The following is a 12,131-nucleotide window of genomic DNA, read 5'->3' on the forward strand; positions in this document are numbered from 1 at the left end:
AGATGGGGCAGAAAGTTACAGCAGAAGCTGGCTCGTAAAACGCTGCCATACCCATGGCAAGAATTGGCATCAGGCAGCTTTCGAGTCCTATTTCTGTGCATCACCATTTAAACTCAAAATATGGAGGTACTGTTCTAAGAGTCAAACTACCTTTGCACTACCTAGGGACCAGGAATAAACACTGAGCGAGTTCTCTTCTGCTCCAGGCCTTTCCAATCAAAAATGCAAATCCTTCACCACTGCCATCAGTTGACTTAATTGTATCGAGTTGAGAAGCAGGATCGACTGTAAGGACTAAATTAAATATCCACCTACCTTGAAAGTCTTCAGAATTCGGAAGCTTGACTCCGCAAACGAAGTAATCCTTCTGATCATTCTGGAAGTTTAAAATCGACAAGGGAAAGTGAGAACGGGACGGCAACAGCCAGAAAACAGAAGCCTACACAAAACCCAGTGGCAGCAAAGCACATCTTGTGAAGACAAACCAAAACCCTCAACGAAACACGTACGGGCAGAGATAACATTTGAGTCCACATTTTTAAGTAATTCAGAAATAAATGGGACTTCTCTTTGAAGAGGAAGAGCTTTATCTTAATTCAGTGCAGAAGAAGATTTAGGAGCTCTGCATTTTGACATCTGGTTTTGTGTGCTCCGTTGAAGTTAAGCTAGCCTACTGCCAAGGTTGCTTTATATAATTATATAGGAAGTGGCAAGTATCCATTAAGTTATAGTTACAGACATTCTACTCTTAAAGTGTAGATTATTTGAGAGATGCTGGCCTAAGTCCTCTCTGTGTGAGGTTTACAGCCAAAGGACCAAATCCAAGAGAAAGCTGTAAAAAGCAGCACGAGCGAAGAGGAAGTTTCATCCTGAAGCAAAGAGAGGTTTGGTTTGCTCCAGGTACGACACGAACTTCTTGTTTCTTACATCAAGCACCAATTCTAGAGCATCCAGCACATACCAGATCGATGGGGTAGATATAGGAGAGCTCTGAGAGCAGCTGCTTGCATCGAATGGTCTGCTGGGCACTTGTCTTCAGAAACAGTTCTCTTTGGGGAAAGAGAACCCAAAGTCATTAGCTTCTTCAACAGCTTTGAAGAGAAATATCAGCACCTGCCACCTTCCCCACATCTTGGCAAGTAGCATCCCCCTTCCCCCAGCAAAATGCTTCCATTAGGATAAATACAGGAGGCAACACCAGCTTTTCGTTTTCAGCTGTCTCTCTTATCGTAGGCATATTATGACTACAGCAGTTACCTGTTACAAAGCTGTGCTTCACCAAAATTGGCAGGAAATTTCTACTGTGCTACACAGCATCTTTTCTCTCCCACACTTGCTACTGTTCATTCCCACTTCTGCTATCTAGTAACTGTAGCAGCTCTTTGAAGAAGCATCAGAGTGACAGCAGGAAGGATTCTGTACAGTGAATGTCCCTTTTGATGCCTTACTCTCAAACCTGCACTTCCTTTCCAATTCCAGACAAGTGGGGAAAAAAAAAAAACACAGGTCCTTTTACCTCTTTGCAGTGCATTCCTTTCTTAATTCATGCAAGGATTCATTATGCTTCTGAAGCTTCCGGTACTCGGTCTCAAATTCATTTCCTAAGCAATAAGAGAAATTAGGAAACAAACAATTAGTACCAAAGATTTTCTTCGTTATCGTCAGTATCCACTCCTCAGACGTCCAAGTGTTGGCACTAGCCCTCCATTTACCCCCAGGTGCCCATTTTCCATGTCATGCTGCCAAACTGGGGAACGACAGTGTCATTCTTCATGCACTATACGCCATCCATTCACCAGCCAAGTGCAGCCTACAAAACCTCATTCTCTTTTTAAGATCCGTTCCCTTCACGGCCACTGTAGCAGCGCAGTTCAGTGCACACTTGCACAGCCAGAATTAAGCAAATAACAAAATGCTTTTTTTGCAGCGACCTATTATTTTGTATTCCACTGGAAATCCAACAAGATCAGACAGCCATGCAGACTGGTTGCTGGTGAGCTCTGAAGACTCGACCATGGAGGATTTTACCATAGGACACTTTCGGCGTAAAACAAAACACCAAAGCATTTCACCTTTCACTTATTATATAAGCTACTAAGGGTGATTTTGGTCTTGTAACACTTACAACGGGATCCTAGGCACAGGTTCAAAACCATCCCTCGCGACATTAAGATTCGCTCGCATAGTGCCACTGCTGACTGCACTGCAGCTCTTCTGATTTCCTTCAGGAAATTCTAGCTGAGCACAGCTTTCAACCTCTTCTGTTCAGATTACAAACATCTGCAACAGAAGCTGTAACACCTGTACGCTCACCTTTGTCGTGTAAAGTATTCCTTCCCTTATGCAGCAAAGCTACTTCTTGACCAAGGGCCTTCCTCTGCCTCTCCAGTTCATTACGTAGCACCAGGATCTTCAACTGTAAACATTCACTCTCCTTTTTCTAGTGGAAGAAGAATCAAATAGGTGAGTAAGAAGTACAAGCAGTCTGTTTTTCAGCTGTTCCTCGCGTAGGTAAACCCATAATAGATGGGGTAGGAAGAAATAGAACAAGAGCGGCGCCTACCAGAGTAGAAGGTGAGACAATAGATTACCACATGTAATAGATTACGAGGGACCGAAATCATTTTACTGCTTTGGAAGGACAAGAAAGAAGAACTCAGCTGTGTTCTGGAGTGCTTGCTTGTCCTGCAGGATCCATCTCCTCTCCTGTGCTCAGTGATGCAACCTTGCCCAGGGCAGATATCAGAAGATGAAGGAGAGGTGGCAGGAAACTCCCCCAGGACAGACACACGGATGCTAACAGCAGAGCAAAGCGAGAATTCCCCGGCAAAGGGTTTGGTCATAAGAGGAAGATGAGTAATGAGGAGCCCGTGCCAAAGCCAGGCAGGAGGCTGGAAAAAGGCTGGAAACCTCTGAGTCGCACTATTAAATCCTACTCCTAGCCTCAGCGTGATGAGAAAATACAAAAGAACACATAGTGGAGAATAGACTGTGTCATTATACACACAGTTCCACTAGAAGGACTCCTACCTTGAAAGGTTTAAGGATTTTTTTTCCCCCCTCTGACTGCTCTCTCTTTCTGCATCTTTCAAAGAATCAGGTTTTTCCCCTTTTGAGGCGTTCTCTCCACTAAGAAACGATGCTGCTGGCAGCACGCTGAGGTAGAGTTTTCTGCTAGGAGCACGCTTCCAGTTCGGAATACTGCTTGAAAATAACTGCAGGCAAACTCAAAATGGAAAAGAGAGCCGCATCCCAGAGGTCCAGCCACGGACAGAGTTCCTAAGGCAAGGGGCAGGTGGGCAGTGCTGCAAGCCAGCCCTGGGTACGTGCCACCAGACACTGGCAGCCCCATAACTCAGCCAGCTTTCACCTCTTCCAAGCAGCTAACGGAGATAACATTACTTCAACACTAACTGTGTGAGAGTCAGCACTTGCTGAACTCTTCCCTCTGCTTTTTTTTGCCTCAGTTACACATGCATGCTCAGCCCCTTGGTTCAAGGCTCCAGCAGGAAGCGTGACTCAGTGTTAAGGAATGAAACTGCAGCTCACACATTTCTACAGAGGAATGGAATCCCGAGCAGAGCTTGGGCTGCGAAACAAAGGAAAAGTGGGTAATTATTTCCTTGTATTATGTATCGTTCTACTAAGGAGCTGCATCACGTGCACTGCTGTTGTCACTTTGGGTTTTAATGCTCTTCGTATAGCCCTGCTCACGTATTTATAAAGGAAAAGCTTTTGGATGGAGGGACAAGGAGATTTATAACTGGAAGAAAGAGATGATAAAGATGATTAAAAACCTATTAACAGCCAGGATACCAGCAGAAGGCCAGTAAGCTGTAGGGTGGAGCTGCTCACAGGAGATGTTACATTGCTCCTAAGGGACTTTGTCTACAACACAACACTGCAATCAGTTTTCTCCCCCCACTTTCCCGTTTTGTCAAGCCCTGAACCCAGTTTGGCACCTTTTGAAATGGAGTGCTCTCAAACCAAAAATCCATCACAGAAGCTTGCCTCTTCCTCCTGTCCAAGGCACCAGGTGCAAACCACCTGAGCGCCAGCACGGACGTCTACGTGAAATCACCGTGAGCTGTCCTGTTCTGCAGACTCATTGCTCTGACCTGAGTCAAAAGACTGAGTTCCTTCTGGGAAGAACCTAAAACAGGTGCCAGTGTATTTTTAAGGGGAAGGCCAACAGGTCAGGCACAACAAGCTGCCAAAACCTATTACGAGGTCCAATACAATTCCTGCTTAAAATTAACGTGTCGCTTGAGCGACAGCTTTCGCATGAATTCTACTCACCCAAAGGGAGTAGGGTGCAAAAAGATGCAGCGAGTAGACTCACCTCATTCTAAATCCATCACGAGAACCCATCAAGAGTTGCTTAAATAATTAAAGTTTGGTTTTCCCGATGAGCTTCTTAAATTTCCTGCGCAATTTTTACACTTCTATAGCACAAAAAGATTATGAATACTCTAGGTAAAATAGCATAAGCAATCTATAAATCTGAGTAGCACGCACGAACCAAAAATCCAACGTATTTCTCAGGTAAGTCCCATTTGAAATGGCAGGTTTAAGTAAATATTTCATGTTCAAGTTTTAAAAAACAAATCAATAAAGGTTTCAGGTCAAGATACCAGCCAGGTGCTTCAGTAAGTCTGCAGGATAAGGCTTGAAGTAACTGAGCTTACCAGTTCATTGCTTGTAGATGTGCATCTCAGCTTTTCTTCAATCTCCCTTCCTATTTTCTGAACAGTTACCTGAGTCTGTTTAATTGCACACTGGGCTCTGTGAAGCCTGTAATGAGAAGAGGAATCACAGCTGCATTAGAGGTTCCTCACGGCTCCTGATGAAGGATGCACCAGGCACATCAAAACCAGCAGAGGTAAGAGGAATTCAGGTTGCCACCTCCTGTTCTGCAAGGAAAACTGAAAGAGGAGTCATAACTTTCAAGTTTTGTATATGAGCATTCGAAGCAAACCAGCAAGTCTCTAAATGCAACCAGGTGACAGATTCAACAGATGCAAGTAATGCAAAGCTGTAGGTCAAGGAGCAATTCATAGAGTTCTTGTGTAACAACGACAAAGTTACAGCACTGAATGAAGATATGGATGCACGCAGGGAAGTTGCCATGAGCACTGTTAACTGCCAGCTTTAATTAAAGCAGTGCAAGCATCCTTTAGATTACATAGAGATACCCAGGGCAAGAGCACAAGCCACCCTTCAGTATCTCCAGATCTGTTGTGGGTGCTCCTGCAACAAAACCATGGGTTACTGCATCAAGTCTGAAGTGGGGAAAAGAAAATGTGTTTATCAACATTTTGTCTGGCCTCGGAGCCAAGAGAAAAAAAATCTTTCACTATATACATTGAAGAAAACACAGAGGAAAGCGATGGCAGAAGACAGATCTACGAGTCATTAGCACCTTAAAACTAATGAGCACGGAGTGGAAATTAACGTATGTCTTGGAGGAAATGAGAATGGGTCTGAAGACACAGAACGTGCCGTGCAAGCCCAGGTGCACTCTTCCCAATCACAGCCCTACAATTAACTCCTCCTTTTGTTAGGATATTATTCGTGCTGCTGGAATAAGCGTTTACCTAAGGCCTGCTCAGGACAGTGTAACAGTGGGCAGCCACCCCACTACATGAAGCAAATGTTTTGCCAGGCCGTTCCAATACTTGCTTTAATAACCACCTCTGCTCAGTCAAAATGAAAGAGCTCTGTCCCTTTGCAGGAACAGTTTTACTAAAGGAATGCTACTCATTTGCTGTGAGCCAAGGACCAAAGCACAACGGCATACAGGAGAGGCTGCTCAGCTCCTTCCTTTTACAGCTCCTAATGCCTTCCAGATTAAGGAGCAATCAAGGCTCAGCTATTCAAAGCTTCAGGGTAGCAGCTTCCAATGGCCTGCATGTAGTTAGACCAAGATTGCCAAGCTATGTGCTTTGACCATGAGATATCACCAGGCATTGCTTCTCGCACCACCTTCCCTTAGCATCCCACCTTTACTTAACAGCACGCACTAGGAATTAGTTTAATCAGAGTGAGGACAGCACCTAAACCAGTCAGCCCAGTAAACCAGCACACAGGAGCCAAAGTGCTGAAGCCTACAGCACTGGATCACCCATGGGCTCGGTCTCACATCCCCGTTGGGAGACATAAGCCCCTCACAAACACATTTCCTATGGGGAACTACCTTCCCACCTTCCCCAGCACACCTGGATTCCACGCAGCAGGGTCTAAGTTTCCTACCCAACAGTTTCCAGCCTGCCCCTTTCCGAAGGTCTGGAACGTTTTCTTTCCAGACATCAGAAATTCTTACCCAGGGCTAAGACGTAGATGGAAAGAGCAATAACAGCAGAGTGAAACACACCTTTCCCTCCTCTTCATCTGGTTTTATACGGGCAGAACGCTTTTCATGGAGTCTGGTAGGCACTCGGTGCTGCACAGCCTCGCCACCACAGCTCACATAGCAAAATCCCACTGCTGGGGAGTGGTGCAGCCATCAGAGGGGCACTTAGGACACTACCAGGCTGTTAGAGGTTTGCTTGCCACATCAGTGCTCAGCTAAACAACCTACAGGTTTAGTAACAGCCTTGAGTCCTACCCACGCCCAAGCGTGAGGAACAAGCAGGTATCAAGGCTGACTCTTAAACCAGCACATAGCGTAGGATAGTTCAGTTTGCTGTCTGAAATCACCAAGTGCAGGCCATAAATCTGGATTAAAAATGTAGGTATAATTAATGGAGATGAATTTCAATGCTCATCGACCACATATTGTTTCCATTTCTCATCCGCACGCGCGGCCAAAAAGCTAGAGCCTAAAGTTAGCACAATGTGTGCCTTGAGCGCAATCCAAACGGGTTTAGTAATTGACAGCCACAAGCCAACCGATGGCAACAACCTATGCGACACCAGCCAACGGAGGATTCTTCCTAGATCATTTAAGTGATTTTTATTATTATTTATTATCGAAATTAGCACTTGAAGAGCTCATTCAGAGCTCTGAGAGGCTGCTGGCCTGCCATCAAATTCCCATCGATGGTCAGGGAAGCCAAGACCAAACTCAAGTCTTCTTACAGAGAAATCTCAGCCAGCAGTGCTGTCATCCCGGCGATCCTGCAGCAGCTCGCAGCCACGGTCAGCCAGGAGCAGAGTAACACGAACGTAACTTTGGTAGATTTACTGCTGTTACCTGGGGGCCTGAGAGCTGCTGTGCAATTGCCCAAGATCAGGTGAGTCGCACGCTGCTGCCTGGGAAAGCGCTGAGATGAAAGCAGACATTGAAAGCCCTCACTGGGGAGGCCACCCTAATATAGTTAAATGGAAATGCATGGAGCTGTTGTTCTGCTTCCATTCTCGTACCACCATGCTTTCTGAGACTCCGCAGAAGACTGAGATGAAAGAAAGTGCTCTCCCTTCCTTGGGATGAAAAGAAAGTGGAATAGATACGAAAGCATCAGTCGTGTAGTGTAATCTGAAAGCAACAAAAAAAACTGCATCTGCGTCACTGCTTTAGAAAGAACCCGAAGGCAAAAACTCAGTGCCTACCCCTGCTGCTGGTTTCCAAGCTGATGAAACCCGGGCTAACTGGGGCATGCATAGAATGATTGGAGCTGGAAAGAACCCTTAAAGGCCATCTGGACCCGCTCCCTGCACTGAACAGGGGCACCCACAGCCCCAGCAGGTGCTCAGAGCCCCCGTCCAGCCTGACCCTGAGCATCTCCAGGGATGGGGCACCCCCACCTCCCTGGACAGTTTCTCTGGACACCACATCTCTGAGCGTTTCTTCAACGCTTTTCAAGTGTTCCCTCCCCCTCCACAAAGCACCTTTTGCTTTGGCTTTAAGACCCGAAACAATTCCAGTACTCGCTCAGTGTTCCGTCAATAGAAATCCGAGCTGTTTCAGATCTCTGAGCATCTTTAAGGTCGGATTGGCTGCTCTGGCAATTAACTCAAGCCAGGTACTAACTTAGAAAAGAAAAAAAACGGTCGAGTTTTGGACTTCTTCACCACTCTATGACTTCGTAGCAACAACATCCTTGTCCTGTTCACGCAATAAAGCAGTTTTCCCAACTTCCCAAAGACCTCACAACGCAGGGGTCCAACTTCACTCAGCCTTCCAGCCTGGGAACACGCTGTAACGCCACGTTTGCTCCCTTCCAGCTTGCACTAAGTTGGAGGGAATGCCTGAAGCTTCATCTGAACCACTTCCCTTTCACTCTGCTGCATCCTCCACGTGAGATATCCCTCTTGGTCGTTAGTTCTTCTGCTGATTTACTGCTTTACGTAGCAACTCCTGGCTTAAAAAACAAAAAACCTGGAGTGTTCCTGACAGTTCTGCCTATGAAGCTAACATACGTTTATGTTTACATTAATGAAAAGTCTCAACTTGATTTGACATTTGATACGCTATTTCGTAGTTCTACCATGCACTCCAAACGTCTACTTGCTTCTATCAGACATCTGGATTTTTCGTGTTATGGAACTTGAAGCCATAAATACATCAATTAATGACAGCACTCACATACTACGCTGCTTCTCGAGAGAAATAAATGCCTGGAGCCTGATTTGCCAGAACAACAATGAGCCTAAATTTAAACTGAGAATTACTACCAGGGATTTCGAAAACAGAACAGATTGCTTCTGGCCATCCGTGAGACGTAGGATCCTGGAAGTAAAATCCTCCAACCTATTACCAAACAAAGCCAAGACTTTCCTAATAAATAAAGAAATGGAACACGTACTTCATTTAAATCGGACCAGAGATTAGATTGTAGGGAGTGCCAGCCAGCTGTAGAGTATTTCTTACACAGCCCCTTAAACCGTCACTGTCTACATCCACTTTCCCACAAGAAAAAAAAAATCTCTCATTTATAATCAATCCTATGCTCCCTTTCCCGCTTTCCTCGGAAACTTACTCCTACAATTTGTCAAAAGCAGATGGAGGACAAGAGAAGGCAGAGGGAATAAAATGCAAGTCTGGCTCGTTCATTTACGGCATGAAGCCTCTACAAGACTCATCACAGAAGATGCTTTCAACGAGCACATACTTTCCATTGCCCTCTCAAATGGTTTCAAGCTGGCTTACATAGGTAGGACTTGAATTGAGGTTCTGAATAATCAAGGCACTTGAGCTATTTGCAATGGGAGAAGGGGAAAAAAGAACACAAAAAAGCATCAGATGGACAGCAAGGGAGGCCTCCAGAAAGAGGAACATTTTAAAGAGGCAATGTGTAGATCACCCTCACTACACATGGGCCATGAGCAGAAGAGGAGAAAGCCTCGAAGTGAAGCACGAACCGTTTCCTCCAGTAATGCAGGAACAAAACCTGAGAGGCCTCAAGTTGTCTTAGAAACTAATCCACGGATCTGATTCCAGCCTTGGGATGGATTTAGATTTTTTTTTTTGTTATTATTGTTCAAAGAACAAATGTATTGGACAATGACAGACGTTTTTACTCCTTTATACTCATGCCTATTGATTTCTGTTTACAAAACCCTTACTGCCAGGGCAACAGACCGGACCATACTCAACACATTGCACATCGCAGAACAGTAAACCACATGCAAACACGAATTTCCTAAGAGTACAAAGAGGTAAAGATGACTCCTACCAGAAGGACAGTGACACTGGTAGCATCCTGCTGCCTTTTGCTGAGATGTAACTTGCCAACAAATCTTAACATAAGTCTCAATTCTTGCTCTGAGGCAGCGAGCAACCCTATGGCTGCAGTTCATTGCACAACTGAAAAGGAAAACGCATTCATTTAGGTTTAATAGATGACAGGCTCCACTCCGATAGGAAAAGAGCTGCTGTCCAGGTCATTATGTTCTTCCAGTTGCAGTCCACAAGACCAATAAGGTGTTTGCAACAGCCTTGCCCACTGGAGGGAGAAGGATGAACAGTCAGCATTCAGGTGACTCATTTTTCCAAGCTGCATATTGGGGAATTTTTCCCTGGAAGCCATCCCCAAACTACAGTCAAAGCCTATTTCCAAGAAGTACTCTGCTGTAGCTGGAGTAGAGGAGAGATCGACCACGAGACAAAGGGCAGAGGGAGGGTCTGAAGCCTTACAGAAGCATTCTGCAGTTCCTCCGTACAGGAGCACTGCCCCCACCCTGCTCTCAGAGCATTCTCTCCAATGTAACCCACTGGATTTGCTCTCAGTCACAGCACAGTGCAGAGCTTCCCTGACCTGGTGAGGTATTTCTGATATACGTGTTCATTGAGGCTGTTACCCAGGGTGACAGAAGGAAATGAGGAAAAAGAGCACATCTTCCTTATGGCCGTACCAAAATAAGGAAATCTCAGCACAGCTGTTTGCAAAACCCTCTTTCCTTAAACATTTTCAGTTATCTGTTAGAATATTATTTAGGAATCGACGTGCCCTGCTTTCCCCTGACTCTAGTAAAGCTAAAAAAAGAGATTCCAATTCGTAGCTTAGCCTAACTGAACGTTGCTTCATTGAGATGATCTTTCAAATGCCATCGCAAGGAGATACTTCTGCACAGCTCTATGTAATCTCTCTCCTAAACAGCGCTAAAAGTGAATGTGATCAAAAGCTGGCAGCATCCCCATCACGGTCACGCTGGAAGTCTGCTTCTGTAGGGATGCTTTATCCCACATGGCGTGCAAGGGGAGCTGAAGATAAAGCTAACAGAAGGGGAAGACAACCAGCCCTCCATTTATGTTGACATACAAAATAATTCTCTCAGGCTTCATGGACTCTTCCAACTTGCTGTGAACCATGCTGCTCCCTTCCACTGATTTTGGCAGAAGTCAGGCTTGGAACTTGACTCTTCTGATGACTGATTAGTCACAGTGTCCAGATAGCTTAGCACTATACGAGTAAAACACCTGGGAACTGATTTGTCTCAGATTCTGATGCTACAGATGGAGATCCCTAGCGAGCGTCTCAAAAAGCACGGATCTCCATTTCCATCTCCATCACTACTCCCCATCCCAGGAAGACGCTACCCCACAATTCCGACCCACGTTGAGTTGCAAGCCAAAAGGAGATCGCACTTGATAGGCTCATCCATTTCACCACTGCTCATTGCAGTGTACAGAGGCACTCCAGAGGTCCGATTACAGTTCATATTTATTTATGCTGGCTTTAGGCCACCTGGGTGCTCATGTCCAAAGCCAAGGGGATGCCTGCCTCGTCTTGGCTCTCTGTATGGTGTAGGCAGCCAAGTCTTCCAGGTGGAAATCTTTCCCCAGTCAGAAACATCAAGTCTGGCCATCACAGAAAAACATTTAGAAAGGCTTCGGTCACGGCTATGACTCGGGATCCTCCTCTAAGAAGAGAGGAGAAGGGGAAAAAAAAAAAAAAAGCTAGAAACAGAAGACTTAATTCTTAAGGCATATTTCAAAATGCACAAATCTTTCCCACATCCCCTCGCCTCTTGCCACACGTCTACCAGGATCCTGAAAGGTAGCAAAGAGCCACTCAGTACTTCTGTGCTGACAGAACAGCAGAGCCTAGAGAATGAATCCTACCTCCTGCACGGCTCCATTGGGTTCACTTCTTTCATTGAGACAGGGGTGGAAGTAGAGGAACTCAAATCCAAGAAGACAGAAGGGTTTGTTACTGGATGCTGCACAACTCTCCGAAGCGAGAGAGCACGTTTTGATCCATTTGTTAAAAAGCTTCTCTCCTAAGCAAGGCAGAGCTAAACAAAAGCTGATTTAATGCAGTGTCCCTGTATTCTGGTCTCTTAAGAGGGCTGATGTCACAAACATCTCCACATTTCCAACTGCTGACAAGCATGACCTACATCTGCATTCTTACATAAATTCTCTTCGGTCATAGCTTGTGACTTCTTCAAGTTGTATTACCAACAGCAAATGTGAACCAAACCCTGCCACTTCAAGCACGTCCCCGGCCCACAACAGATGATGAAAAATAAGATGGAGGATATTTAAGGTACAGAGATGTTAAGACAGTCTGTAATGCACGACAAACAGAAGTATGAATTAACAACGTGACCAGGTTCAATACTGCACAGCTGCCCATTGGATTCAGACCAAGAGAAGTGGTTCATCCACGTTTCCGTGCCTCCAGCTTAGGAAATAAGAGTTGAGAAGCTGAGCTTTGGTCCCCCTCCCAAGCAGTGTCTTGTCA

At 45.4% G+C, this 12,131-nt stretch overlaps 1 protein-coding gene across 4 annotated transcripts in view; it reads right to left on the minus strand.

Moving 5' to 3' along the window:
• The window catches only part of UVRAG (UV radiation resistance associated), an 83,770-nt gene that overhangs the window by 45,272 nt on the left and 26,367 nt on the right, over positions 1-12,131 (minus strand). For all 4 annotated transcript variants that reach the window (XM_021383529.1, XM_021383534.1, XM_021383543.1 and 1 more), the window contains 5 exons: positions 4,689-4,794; positions 2,314-2,440; positions 1,517-1,601; positions 962-1,049; positions 316-376 (listed from right to left, as the gene is read on the minus strand). In XM_021383529.1, coding sequence (XP_021239204.1) covers positions 316-376; positions 962-1,049; positions 1,517-1,601; positions 2,314-2,440; positions 4,689-4,794 — 467 coding nt within the window. The remainder of the gene's footprint in view (positions 1-315; positions 377-961; positions 1,050-1,516; positions 1,602-2,313; positions 2,441-4,688; positions 4,795-12,131) is intronic.

Source organism: Numida meleagris, chromosome 1 (assembly GCF_002078875.1).
Source record: "Numida meleagris isolate 19003 breed g44 Domestic line chromosome 1, NumMel1.0, whole genome shotgun sequence".
Classification (NCBI taxonomy): Eukaryota; Metazoa; Chordata; class Aves; order Galliformes; family Numididae; genus Numida; species Numida meleagris.